This window comes from Camelus ferus, chromosome 12 (genome assembly GCF_009834535.1).
Source record: "Camelus ferus isolate YT-003-E chromosome 12, BCGSAC_Cfer_1.0, whole genome shotgun sequence".
Taxonomy (NCBI): Eukaryota; Metazoa; Chordata; class Mammalia; order Artiodactyla; family Camelidae; genus Camelus; species Camelus ferus.
The window spans coordinates 92,389-105,180 of record NC_045707.1 but is presented as its reverse complement, the minus strand read 5'-3'; the positions used below and the strand labels follow the sequence as shown (position 1 = coordinate 105,180).

The following is a 12,792-nucleotide window of genomic DNA, read 5'->3' as shown; positions in this document are numbered from 1 at the left end:
AGTTATGGGGAATTCAGGACAGTGAATAAATTTAAAGGAGGAAAGGCTGGGTAGGAGCTAAGTCCAATTTTTAATATGTTGTGTTTGAAATTCAGGTGGATGAGTGTGGTAGGCGGCTGGATCCTGGGATCCTTCAGCTTAGAAAAAAGGTCTGGGCTGGAGTTGTTCAGTTCCTAAGTTAGAAAAGGGAAACATAAATATCAGAGTTTGACTTCTCTAACATTTATAGTAATAAATAGGAAATCCAATTTTTAAAAAGCATTCCACTGTATTTCTGGAACTAAATATAGCAACCAGGACTACAGAGGGGGAAATTCAGAGCAACTAAGAATTCCTGAGATGCAGCAAGGGTGACTACCCTGTGCGATTACAAATCCTTGGTGAACGAAGTTTCTGTTGCCTAATTTCTTGAAAATATGTTTTCCACATCTTTGTTCCTCCTTGCCCATCTCTCCCTCTTTAAATCATGGGATTCTGGTGTCCATTTATTTGTCGTTGCTCTTTAACTATTTACTCATTTCTATACTCACTTTGAGTAAATTTGACAAATTTTAGGGGTCCAGGTGAAGGGCTTTGTACATATTTCTGTACACTCAACACACAGATCAACATATAGAACTTATCCAGCAGCCCAGAAGATCAGATTATACCTCCTTCCAATTAAGACGTCTCCAAAGTTAGCCGCTCTTTTGATCTGTATTACTATGGGCTTTTTCTGTTTTGAACTTCATAAAAATGAAATGAAAGACTGCATTTTCTTCATGTGTGCTTATCTCATTCCACATGATGTTTTTAAGATTCATTCATGTGTTACCACTTTGTAGAAGTTCATTTTTTTGTGTGTAGTATTACTTTGTATAAACATACCACACTGTAGCCATTCAATTTTTATTGACGGATTTACAATATTAATATTTTTTTCAGGTGTACAACATAGTGATTCAGTATTTTATAGATTATATTCCATTTAAAGTAATTACAAAATAATGGCTATATCTCCCTGTGCTGTACAATCTATCCTTGTTGCTTATTTATTTTATGCACAGTAGTTTACTTCTCTTAATCCCAAGTCAGAAGGAAAGAAGTAAAAGTGTCACTATATTCACATGACATGATACTATGTATAGAAAACCCTAAAGTCTTCACCAACTTTAAAACTAATAAATTAATCCAGTAAACTTGTAGGATACAAGATAAACACACAGAAATCTGGGGCTTTTCTGTACACTAGTGATGAACTATCAGAAAGAGAAAGCAGGAGAACAATCGTCTTCAAAATCACATCAAAAAGACTTTAATGCCTGGGAGTGACCTTAACCAACAATTTGAAAGACCTGCACTCGGAAAACCACAGAGCATTGAGGAAGGAAAGTGAAGAGGATGCAAGATATCCTGTGTTCTTGGATTGGAAGAATGGCTGTTGTTAAAGCGTCTGTACCACGCAAGGCAACCTACAGATTTAATGCAATCCCCATCGAAGTACCATGACAGTTTTCACAGAACTCGCCTAAAATTTATATGAAAGGAAAGACCCCTAATTACCAGAGCCATCTTGAGAAAAAAGAATATCCATTCTGCTATTGATGGATTATGTTTCTTTTTTTGGTAAATATGAGTAAAACTGCTATGAACATATGTACACATGTTTTTGGCAGACGTATGCACTCCTTTCTCTGGAGTCTCATCCAAGCAATGGAATTGTTGGGTCATAGGATCGGTGTTTGTTTAGCTTTAGTTAATTTTACCAGTTTTGCAAAATACTTGTGCATCTTCAGACTCCCACCAGCAATGATGAAAGTTCCCATCTCTCCAGACTCTTAGTCTTAACAGAACTTTTAACTGGCGCCTCTCTGGTGGGTAAGAAGTGGTATCTCATTGTTTTTCTAAACACAACTTTTCTAAGGTATAATATACATAAAGCAAACCTCACACATTTAAAGTCTGTCCAAAAGGGTAAGTTGTGACTTATGTGTATACCCATGAGATGACCCCCACCAAGACAGTGAACCTGTATTTATCATCTCGAAAGATTTCTGTACCCTTTTGTAATTTCTCCATCTGCTCAGCCTCACCCTCCTGTTTCCATGCAACCACTGGTGTGCCCTCTGTCACTGTAAACGTGCACTTACTGGAGTTTTATATGAGTGGAAACACACGGGGTCTACTCTTCGTCGTCAAACTCCTTTAACTCAGCATAGCTGTTCTGAGAGTCGTCTATATGATGGCAGCTGGCAACAGTCCATTGTTTTTGTAGCTGAGCAATATTCCATTGTATGGCTGTACCACAATCTGAAACCCCATTTTTCTGCTGATGGACATTTAGGCTGTTTCCAACTTTTGGCTATTACAAATAAAGTTGTTTGAACATCTGTGTCCTAGTCTTTTTATTTTTATGGACACATATTTTCTTTCTCTTGGGTAAATACCTAGGAATAAAATGCCTGGATCACATGTTAAGTGTTTGCTTGACATTTTCAGATATGCCAAACTGTTCCACCAATCCTTGTCAACACATGCTATGGTCGTTCTTTGTAAATTTTAACCACTCTGATATCCATTATCTGTTTTGATAACCATTCTGGTGCATAGTGGTATCTCATTTTGCTTTCGATTTTCATTTCCCTAATGACTAATGGTGCTGAACATTTTTTCATGTGTTCATTCACCATCTCTGTATGGCCTTTGATAAAATGCCTGCTGAAATCTTTTGTTCATTAAAAAAATGGTTTGTGGAACTTAAAAACGGGACAAACTCAATTACAAAACAGGAACAGACTCAGAGAGATAGGAAACACACTTAGGGTTCCCAGGTGGAGGAAGGGTGCAGGAAGGGATAAATTGGGAGTTCGAGATTTGCAGATACTAAGTATTATATATAAAATAGATAAACAACAAGTTTACACAGTACGGCACAGGGAACTACATTCAATATCTCATAGTAACTTATGGTCAAAAAGAATATGGAAACGAGTGTATGTATGCTCCTACATGACTGAAGCATTGTGCTGTCCACCAGAGGGTAACACAACACTGTAAACTGATTATACTTCAATAAAAATATACTTTAAAAAAGAATACAAAATACACATGAATACTATTGTCGTTGAAAAAATGGTTTGCTGGTTTTCTCATTGCTGCTGAGTTTTGAGAGTCCTTTATATATTCTAGGTACAAGTTACTTTTCAGTTATTTGCTTGTTGATTATTGTCTCCTAGACTGTGATCTGCAGCTTGTGTTTTCATCTTTTAACATCATCTTTTGAAGGTTAACCACTTTTAATTTTGATGAAATTGAATTTATCTGCTTGTTCTTTCGTGGGTTGTGCTTTTGGTGTTGTATATAAGGTCCAAAGATTTTTTTTTCCTTTGCTTTCTTCTAGATATTTAATAGTTTTAGTTTTCGCACTTAGGTCTGTGATCCGTTTTGAGGTCATTTTATGTATGGTAATATGGCTGCAGGTATGATGATTTTTTTCCGTCTGGATACACACACATACATGCACATGTACACAATTTAAGCTTACTAAATAACCAGAGATAAAACTGACATCTCAAAGAAATAGATTTCTTTCTTTAGATGGTAACTCAGCAAGGAGCATTTCCAGATGCATCTCCACTGTAAGGATGTTGGACGTCAGTTAGATCTGTAATCGAACTGCATGCGGCTGTGTTGTGGTTTTAGTTTGATTTAGTTCACCATTTGCTTTGAGAGTAGGATGAGGACTTTCCCTTTAGCAGAGCCTGGGATCTGAGGACTAACAAGGTCCCAGAGATGCACCTGGGCTTCGTAGCCATGTCACCATTCCCAGAATCCCCCTGCGTTACTGCCAAGCTGCCAGCTGGCTGGGTTGCTGGGGAGTTTGCTCTGCCCTTCAGTCTGCCCTCTTTCTTCAGTGCTCTGAGATCCCTTTCAGCCTCGCTCTCCATCCTCTGGCCTTTGGAGGACAGCTGCCCTTCTCTCCGTGAAGGTCCAAAAGGCCTCAGAGGGGTTTCTCTCAGCTCTGCTGCTCTGGGAGTTTGGGAGTTGGAGTCTGGATTGCTTCTGAGGTGCCCTGACCCATCACCAGACCTTGAAGGTTGGACCCTGGAGAACCCCTGGCGGAACAGTGACACCCTAGTGCCCAGGTCTTGTTTGTGAAATACCCTTCTCCACTATGAGGAATGAGGGCTCTCTGGATCAAAGGCTGATTCCAGGCTTAAATAGGAAAAGAACAAGGTGAACCTTGGAACATTTTGTGCCAGAAAACAAAAACAAGTGCTCAAAACATGATGGGGACGTGTGAAACCAACAGAGAAGCTAGCTTGCAGGGGCTCTAGTGGCCAAATCAGGGACAATGTGCACATCAGAATACATGATGGTGATGGATTATACCTCATCATAATTTGATAATAGGAAGCCAGGGGTCTACTTGATATAATAATTAAATGCATTAATTGAAAATTTGATGAGGAGCAATCTCAAAGTACCTTACCCTCTCCCAAATACTTCACAGCAGAGGTGATTTGCAGATATCACCTCAATCAAACGATCAAAGTGAACATCATCACTAACAGAATGTTTCAGAGCCTCGTGCCACCTGAGAAGACCCAAGGAGAGGAGCACGGCATCACGTGTGTGGTGTTCCTGCCAAGGATGCACAGGCCGATCTGATCAGGAGAGCGTCAGAAACCCTCAGGTCCTTTCACAACACAGCTGCTTTGCCATCTTCAACAGGGCTAAAATCATAAAAATCAAGGAAAAGACTGAAGAAATGATCTAGATTAAAGGAAACTGATAAAAACATGACAACGAAGTACACCACATGATTCTGAATTAGATCTTTTTATTAAGAAGGACAAACGGGGACAGTAGATGAGAATGAATGGGATCTGAAGATTAGCTGGTATTAATGGATCAGTGTTAACGTCCTGATTAGAATGTACTTTTTCAGGTTATACAGGAATTACATACTGAAGGTCTCAGAGCCACTGGGTACCATGTTGGTGATGTACTCTGAAAGTGTTCAGAAAAAATAAAAGTCTCCACTGTACTTGCAAACTTGGGGAAATATTGAGATTCTTTCAATGCCTTTGTTTTTTTTTTTTTTTTGTTGTTGTTGTTTTTTAGCGGGTGGGAGGTAATTAGGTTTATTTACTTAATTACTTATTTCAGTGGAGGAATCCAGTACCTCCTCCACTGAACCCAGGAACAAAATTCTTAATTCAGATTGTCTTCACGTTTAGCCATTTGGCATTCTGTTCCTTTTAAAATTTTACCTTGCACAACAAACAGTGGTTATCGTTTACTGTTTTTGAAGATGACTGAACAGATGAAGGCGTCACATGCCTACATAGATGGGACTCTGCCTAAGATCCACTGAAGATGAACCCAGGACCTCCTACGTGGAAGTATGCACACTTACCACTTGAGCTATACCCTCCCACCCTCAATGTCTTTAAAAAAGTGGGAGAAAAAAAAACCTCTGTTCTTTTAGAGTTTATATATCAGCAAGAAGAGACAAATACATAAGAAAAACATGTAGTCTAGCAAATGGTTACAGGCATGAGCCCGGGGGCACTCACACAGTTAGGAATTAAATTGCAGAAGAAACAGCTAGCCAAGAAGGACTGAGAAGAACACATCGTAGAGGCAGGATGTAAATGAGAAGCTGAGGGAGAAAGACTTTTCTAGAAGGATGAAGTGGCTCACTTTGTCCGATGCTGCTGAGAGATCAAGCAAGATAAACAGAGAACAGGTGGTCCCTACAGTTGGCCCCAACGAGTCATGGGAGGAGTCACCTTGGAGCAGTCTTCAGCTGAGTGAGGAGAGCAGTCAGATTAGGAAGGGTTCAAAAGAGAAAGGGTGTGAGGACATGGACTTGGTGAATAGAGTTATCTCGTCCCAGAAGTGTTGCTGTCAAAGGGAGCGGAGAACGATGTGGTACTTGCAGGTTATGTAGAGTCACCAGAGAGTTCTTTGTAAGAGGGAAGGTTACCGGGGCAGTTTGCACAATGAGGAGGCTGATCCAGCAAAGAGGGAGAAACTCAGGATGCAGGACACACTCAGCCTCAATTGGAGGAGTGAGGGGGCTGCGATGGAGGTTGCATGTGGGGACACTGCCACTGGCAGGAGCAGAGGTCCTTCAACCGAGTTATAGCGGGGAAGGAAGAGGGGAGGGGCCCAGGGGAGATGTGGCCTCTGTTATGGTGGCCGGGAGGGGAGGGCTTGGCCTGAGTTGCTCCTCTTCTCCCAGGGTACCCTGCGGCCGGCCATCTACTGAGATGAGAGCGTGGAGAAGGTGAGTGGTTGGGCATGTGTGCTGGGACTTTGAAGAGAGGAGAAGTGGACAGTGCTGGGACTTTGAAGAGAGGAGAAGTGAAACAGTGCTGGTCATTTTGGAGAGTGGGGACTCAGATAGAGGGCTGCAGAGAAGTGACTCAGATGGCCGGGCGGACTGGAGGGCCCATGTGAGATCTGTGGTTATGAATTTCAAGTGAGACCTGTCAGCATGCTCAGGGGTTTCTCTACAGCATTATCCAGCTGTTTGGGTACAGCAAATACTTAAGTGCCAAATCATTTTCCCCAAATATATACATACATATTTTTTTCATCAAAGACACTAAAAGGGTCTAAAAAAAGAAAGACAAGATATGAATTGCAAAGCCTTTAATGATAGTGTTTGTATTTTTTAACAGCATGCGTGATTTCTCATCTGTGGTTAATTAGCAATTATTTCCATACTTGCAAGCTCATCTGCCTCTGAATTTAGTCATAATGCAGGAAGTTAATGAAATTAAGGAAAAGTAACCCCTCATCTAAACTCTCTCTCTATTTCTTGATCTAATCTCTCTTCGTGGTCAGCAAGATGCATGAAGGAGTTCTTTAAAAGGGCTAAAATAGATTGATATATAACTTGTGTGTTTATTTTTAAAGCTTCATAAAGGCAACCTTTCTAAGAAAACAGTTAAAGCAAAGGCCTCACACTTACTGGAAACAAAAATCTTAATTCAGATTGTCTTCATTATTAGCCATTTGGCCTTCTGTCCCTTCTAAAACGTTACATTACCCAACAAACAGTGGTTATCGTTTACTGTTTTTGAAGATGACTGAACAGATGAAGGCGTCACGTGCCTATGTTGGTGGGACTTTGCCTAAGATCCATTCAAGATACTCTGGAGTTACATTTCCATTGAATATTGGCCAGTACTTGTATCATTCAAGATTAAGTCTGGGTTCTTTCTTTGATTAAGAATTGAATGGGCTGCAGATCTGTTTGATAATTATGATTTTAGACAAATGTTCACCAGCATTAGTTCTGTTAGCCAACCGAAAGCACTGTAGGCCTCATATCCAACAAGAAACACGTTAGTAAATATTAAGCCTCTTAGAAAAAAGACTACATGCTCCTGCTTTTGTAGAAACATTATTTGCTTGAAAGAATGGTAGTATGACCTGTCACTTAAATGATGACTTCCTTGATATGAAAAAGAGACAAAACGAGCTGAAGAAGGAAACTCCGCAGTTACAATCTGCAACCCGCAACATACTTCCTGAGATCATGGCCTTGGCATTTATTTCTCCATGCCACCCTGGAGAGAAAGAGGAAACAAGAGGAGTAAGATTGAAACGTAGCTGCGTTCACTTAGTGTCTTAATCTACCAGAAGCTAACACAACATTGTAAATCAACTCTACTTGAGTGCGGAGAATCTTAAAAACCCTAGAAATCCGCTAAAAGAAATTGAGGAGTAAAAGGGTAAGATTCTGAATCAGTTAAAGTAGATCGTTTCGAGGTAACACACTGTTCCGCGTAAACCCGGAGCTGCAGTTGTCAGTTCTCAGCAGCACACTTTGGTCTTTGGAAATGTTCTCTGACTTGTCTCAGAACAGGAGGGCAAACCAGACCTCCCCTTTGATGCTTAAAACACAGCGTGCTTGCAACAGGAACTAACAGAGTGTGGTAAGGTGCCTTATACTTCAAAACCACACATACAAAAAACTCAGAAAAAGAGATTTGTGGATACCAGAGGTGAGGATTGAGGGCGGGATGAGAGGTGGGGAGGAGGGACAGGGGGAGTTGGATGAAGGCAGTCAAAAGTCACTACAAATTCCAGCTATAGTAAGATAAATACTGGAGCTGTTATGTACAACCTGATAAATTATATATATAATAAATACAATAAATTACATATATAATTAACTGCTACATGTTATATATGAAAATTGTTAGAGAATAAATCCTAAAGACAACACACACAATTTTCTTCTTCTATTTCTTTAATTTTATATCCATATTTTTGCAGGTGATTAGATTCTTGTCTCCTGGTAGAAAGAATTCAGAGATGAGAGGCTAAGAAAGTAAAGAAGGGACAGAGAGTACACTCTCAATGGGGCAGTGGGCAGGCTCAGATGAGCCACTGTCCAGAGTTTCTTTGGCGGATCGGTTACATAGAGTGTGAAAATAAATGGGCAGTATATTCCTTGCAGGGATTAGGGTTTGGGGTCGTATTCCCTGATTTTCATCCCAACTCCACCTTCCCAAAGGGAGGAGGGATTTTTGTCCTTATTTAGTGTGGCTGGGAAATGTCATGGCGTTGGTGCATGATGGGTATTTCTAATCTGCAAGGCTAATTTTATTGAAATGAGGGCATAATGAGCAAAAGGTTACATTTAGACACTGGAGGTTCTTGCCTTTTCCCACCTTTCTTTGTGGACCTCCTGGTTGCTTGCCACACCTAAATTTGTGACTGCTTATCAGCCCAGAGGTTCCAACTTTTCTTTCTCTGCCCAGGGACCCCTGTTGTTTACATGATGTAGGGTTTCCTGCATTTGGCCCAGGCCCCTCCTTTACTTTCCAATTCCTGCCATTTGGCCTGTGTCCCCCCCTTCTCTACTCACATCTAGCTGTCTGCCTGCTCTAACAGTCTGAGGGGATGGATGTTCACTAAACCTACTGTGATGTATGTAAGTCAAATCATTACGCCGTATACCTTAAACTATCCGGTGCTGTATGTCCATTACATCTCAATAAAACTGGAAGGAAAAAAAGACATACCATGCTCTAACACCTTGTGGGTCCCTGACAACCCTCTTCGCACATTGTACGGCTTTAGTGATGTCATCTTGCAGCAAAACTGAAAAAGAGACGGTGAGGAATGAAAACAACGGTCATAGAAATTTCATTTTAAATTTAGTTTCAGCCAGTTTTATTCTCTTAAGCTGAAGAGAGAACACAAATGACTTTTCAAGAGTCTACGTATCTGTGAATGTGGAGGGAAAATATCTTCTTCCTTGCATCCCATTTGGCATGAAATAAAGCATTCTGTTCCTCATTTACCAAAGTCATTGAAAGCTCTGGAATTATTAACTAATGTGATAGAATTTTTTCTTTTACTAAACACTTTAAACAAATGAAGAAACAGAAACTGGCCTAGCATATTTTTGCTCAGCATTTCGACTACTGGAAAGATGTTCCTAAAGAAATAATAAAAACACACTCGAAGATGTATGCACAAGGTGTCTCACAGCAATTAATAAAGGGGAAAATGGGAACAGCCTAAGAGCTCACCAGTAAGAGCTACACTGATGAATGACAGAATATTTATGTAGTGGAATTCTACTCATCTTTAAAAACTAATACGAATTGGTATTTGTTGACTTAAAAATACTTTTCTGTGATAAAGAACAAACCATAGAGCAGTATATAGAAAGCAATATCATTTTTGTTAAAAAACACATTGCCTGCACATTTGTATGTGGGTAGATATGTGCATGACATCGCTTTACCTTCATAGACACGTTTCATACGTGTCCTGAAAGAATTTGTGTATACCAAGTTACCAGTGGTCACAAATCTCTGGGTAGTAAGAATTTTCATTCAAGGACCACAAATTATTATATAATACAAAATATTTTTAAAAAGAAGTTAACTGAATATAAAAGAATATTCTAAGATCTTCATCTTCTCTATTAGACAATTTAATATTTAAAAATTTAACAGCATAAAAAACAAAACATGAATAAAAATTTGACAATATAAAATTTTGCAATACTTCCTCAATACTTTATGCACAAGAGATTCCATATGTGACCTCTATTTTTAAATAAACTCAATAGAATATTTGTTTCACCCCAATTAAACAAATCCATAACTTAGCTTGTTAGAATGACTGTGATTATATAGGAACTGTGCACAGGAACTAAAGAATTTAGAGATTAAATGTCATAATGTTTCTAATTCACTTTAAAATCATTCAACCAAAAAAAATATATATATATATATACACACATAACAGAAGTAAATAGGACAAAATGTTAAAAACTGTTAAAGGACATGATGGATATATTTCTGTGTATTATACTAATTTCTCTAATTTTCCGTATATTTAGAACATTTCATAATAAAAAGTGAAAACCATGTTTACAAAAGGGCCACACATAGTCCTCCTCCTTGATTAGTTAACTACTAATCCTCTCATTTTTTCAATAAAGGACCATAGATGAAAAAAAAATAAAAGACCACGCCACCAAATTATCCCCAAACCTCCTCAGAGTAAGTCAGAGGAGTGCATAGTTCTGCACAGAGAGTCAGACAGTCCAGCCACAGTAAATTGATGGATCCCCCCAGAAACCTCTGTGTATCAGAGAACAGCAACCTCTCATGATAGGAGCGCTTTACGTTCTTACTTCAGGAATCAGGAGGAGGGTAATAAAGAGTTTCTGGAAGTTGAGATGGAGGTTTCCTAGGTCCCTGGTGACCCCATCAAGGCCTTTTTGTTTGTTCTGAATCTCTGTTCTTGTAAACATGACAGGACAGTCCCCGTGCCCACACTCAGTGTCATCTTGTCTTACCGTTACAGTTGATGCCACAGCCGTTCACTGCTTTTGGAGTTTTGCCATCGTTACACCAGTAGCGGCTGTTGATCTGAAATATCCCGTAATCGGTGCTTCCGCTGCCGCGGTTGTAGTTTTTAGCTTTCGTGTTATAACTACTTTCCCATCTGGCCAAACACATCCCTGAAAAGAACTTACTTTTAGTAGTAAACAGCAACACCACGTGACTTACATTGCAAAGCATGTTGTATCAGGCAAATTCACTTTTACTAATGACTGACGCCTTTGTAAGTATAAAGATGACTTTTACGTGTGAAGCATTTTAACACCTTAGTGCTAAAGGGCCCTTAAGAGAATTCTTTTGCTATCAAATCATTTTGTAATACTAATGAAATAAGACAACATACTTTAGAAAATATGAAACTAGTTGTTTTTCTATTACGCTTCCCCTGCTCCCATCCCTCAGGTAAGATTCAGCCTAGAAGAGAAAAATCAACAGAGTTGTTGAGTGGATTTGTGCTTAGCAGTAGATATATGATGATGATGGAAAAGTGCTTTTTAGTGGGGAAAATAAGGAATTTCTGGGAGGAAGAAATTGTCTTATGATATCTAAAGGTGAATTTGGATGTCAAATTAGACCCCAGACAAGAGCTGTAAAATGCAGAAGACTATTCCATCCACCCATCCATCCATCCAACCAGCCATCTGCTCATTTGCTCAGAAATAGTTATTGAGGGGAAATGTCTCAATTCAACCTGAAAAATACCGTGACTGCATCGACAAAATTGGACTAAAATCAAGAGCAACTTTTACTTCGGGCACAGCTTGAATTCTGTGGCAGAAAGTGAAAACTACTTCATCAACTAGAGTGAGTAAGAATAATGAAACGTCCTTTCCTGCTGCATTTCAGGGATCCTCATACAAACACTGACTGAGGGGAAGTTGGGTCCTACCAGCCCCTGTGTTAGTTCAGCGGGGAGGGTAGAGCTCGGTGGTAGAGCGCGTCCTTAGCACGCACGAGGTTGTGGGTTCAGGCCTCAGTACCTCCATTAAAAATAAATAAGCAAACCTAATTACCCCCCCTCCAAAAAAAGAGTTCCACAGAATTTTTAAAATTTGCTGTTAAAACCCCAACATCATGATTAGAAAGGAGAAAAATACTGCATTACTCTAGGCTTGCAGAACCCAAGTTCCAAACTAGACGTGGCTGGACTCAAATGCCAAGGGCCTGACAGAGACATCCCAGGTGCCCAAAGGTACCTTTCAGCCAGCCTTACGCGGGCCGCTGAGGGAACCGAACCCGCAAATTTAGTGGCACTGGAAGCATGGGGCCCGGCATGCTTAGAGAGGTATGGAATTTTGCCCTCCCATATCCTCAAACCTTCACCTGGCACATCTGATTCCAAAGGAACAAGGTGATATTTCTAAACATTGTTAAGTGTACAAACCTTCCAAGAGAGTTTTTAAAAACTCCATTCGCTCAAAGTCCCTTTCTCATTATTCATCCTGCATTACTATCCGTTCCGCCCCCACCAGCTATTTGGAAGGACGAACAAGAGATGACTTACAGTTGGCCAGGCTGACTCCCCTGTAGCCATCCATTCCGAGTTCCTTCAGCTTTCGGGCCAGCGCGCATCTCTCCCAGACCTTGCCCTGCACAGCGACAGCGAGGAGGACGAGCCCCAGCACAAGGAGAGCCTTCATGGTGACTGAGGTGCCCAGACTGCAGTCTGCCCGGGGCTGAGCCGGCCCCAGTATTTAACTCCTTTGGACTTCCCTTACTCCTGGGGGTTCGGGAGCTCCACCCCTTGAGATACGGGAAAAACAGGAGCCATTTATTGGTCCAACTGCCTTAACACGTTTTCTTTCTTATGTTTGAAGAGGTATAATTTGATGTCACAAGACATCACCTGCCGGAAAATAATTAAATGAGCTTGTTTAAAGTTATTGCTCAGGAACAATCTGGATTAGCACTGCTGCCA

General features: G+C 40.2%; 1 protein-coding gene across 1 annotated transcript; it reads right to left on the bottom strand.

Annotated features, from left to right (window-relative positions):
- Positions 1-6,630: 6,630 nt before the first annotated feature.
- On the bottom strand, positions 6,631-12,553 carry LOC116667504 (lysozyme C-like). Its single transcript, XM_032492088.1, has 4 exons — positions 12,379-12,553; positions 10,829-10,993; positions 9,033-9,111; positions 6,631-7,568 (listed from the first exon to the last, which is right to left on the bottom strand). Exons 1-4 carry the CDS (start codon positions 12,512-12,514, stop codon positions 7,502-7,504), a joined length of 447 nt encoding a protein of 148 aa, XP_032347979.1. The 5' UTR covers positions 12,515-12,553; the 3' UTR covers positions 6,631-7,501.
- Between the last annotated feature and the right edge of the window lie 239 nt (positions 12,554-12,792).

Coding starts and splice junctions, on each gene's coding strand:
- LOC116667504 (XM_032492088.1), bottom strand. CDS start 12,514: ATGAAGGCTCTCCTTGTGCTGGGGCTCGTCCTCCTCGCTGTCGCTGTG. Junction 10,994..12,378: donor GGGAGTCAGCCTGGCCAACT/GTAAGTCATCTC, acceptor AGTTCTTTTCAG/GGATGTGTTTGGCCAGATGG. Junction 9,112..10,828: donor CTGTGGCATCAACTGTAACG/GTAAGACAAGAT, acceptor TCTCTTTTTCAG/TTTTGCTGCAAGATGACATC.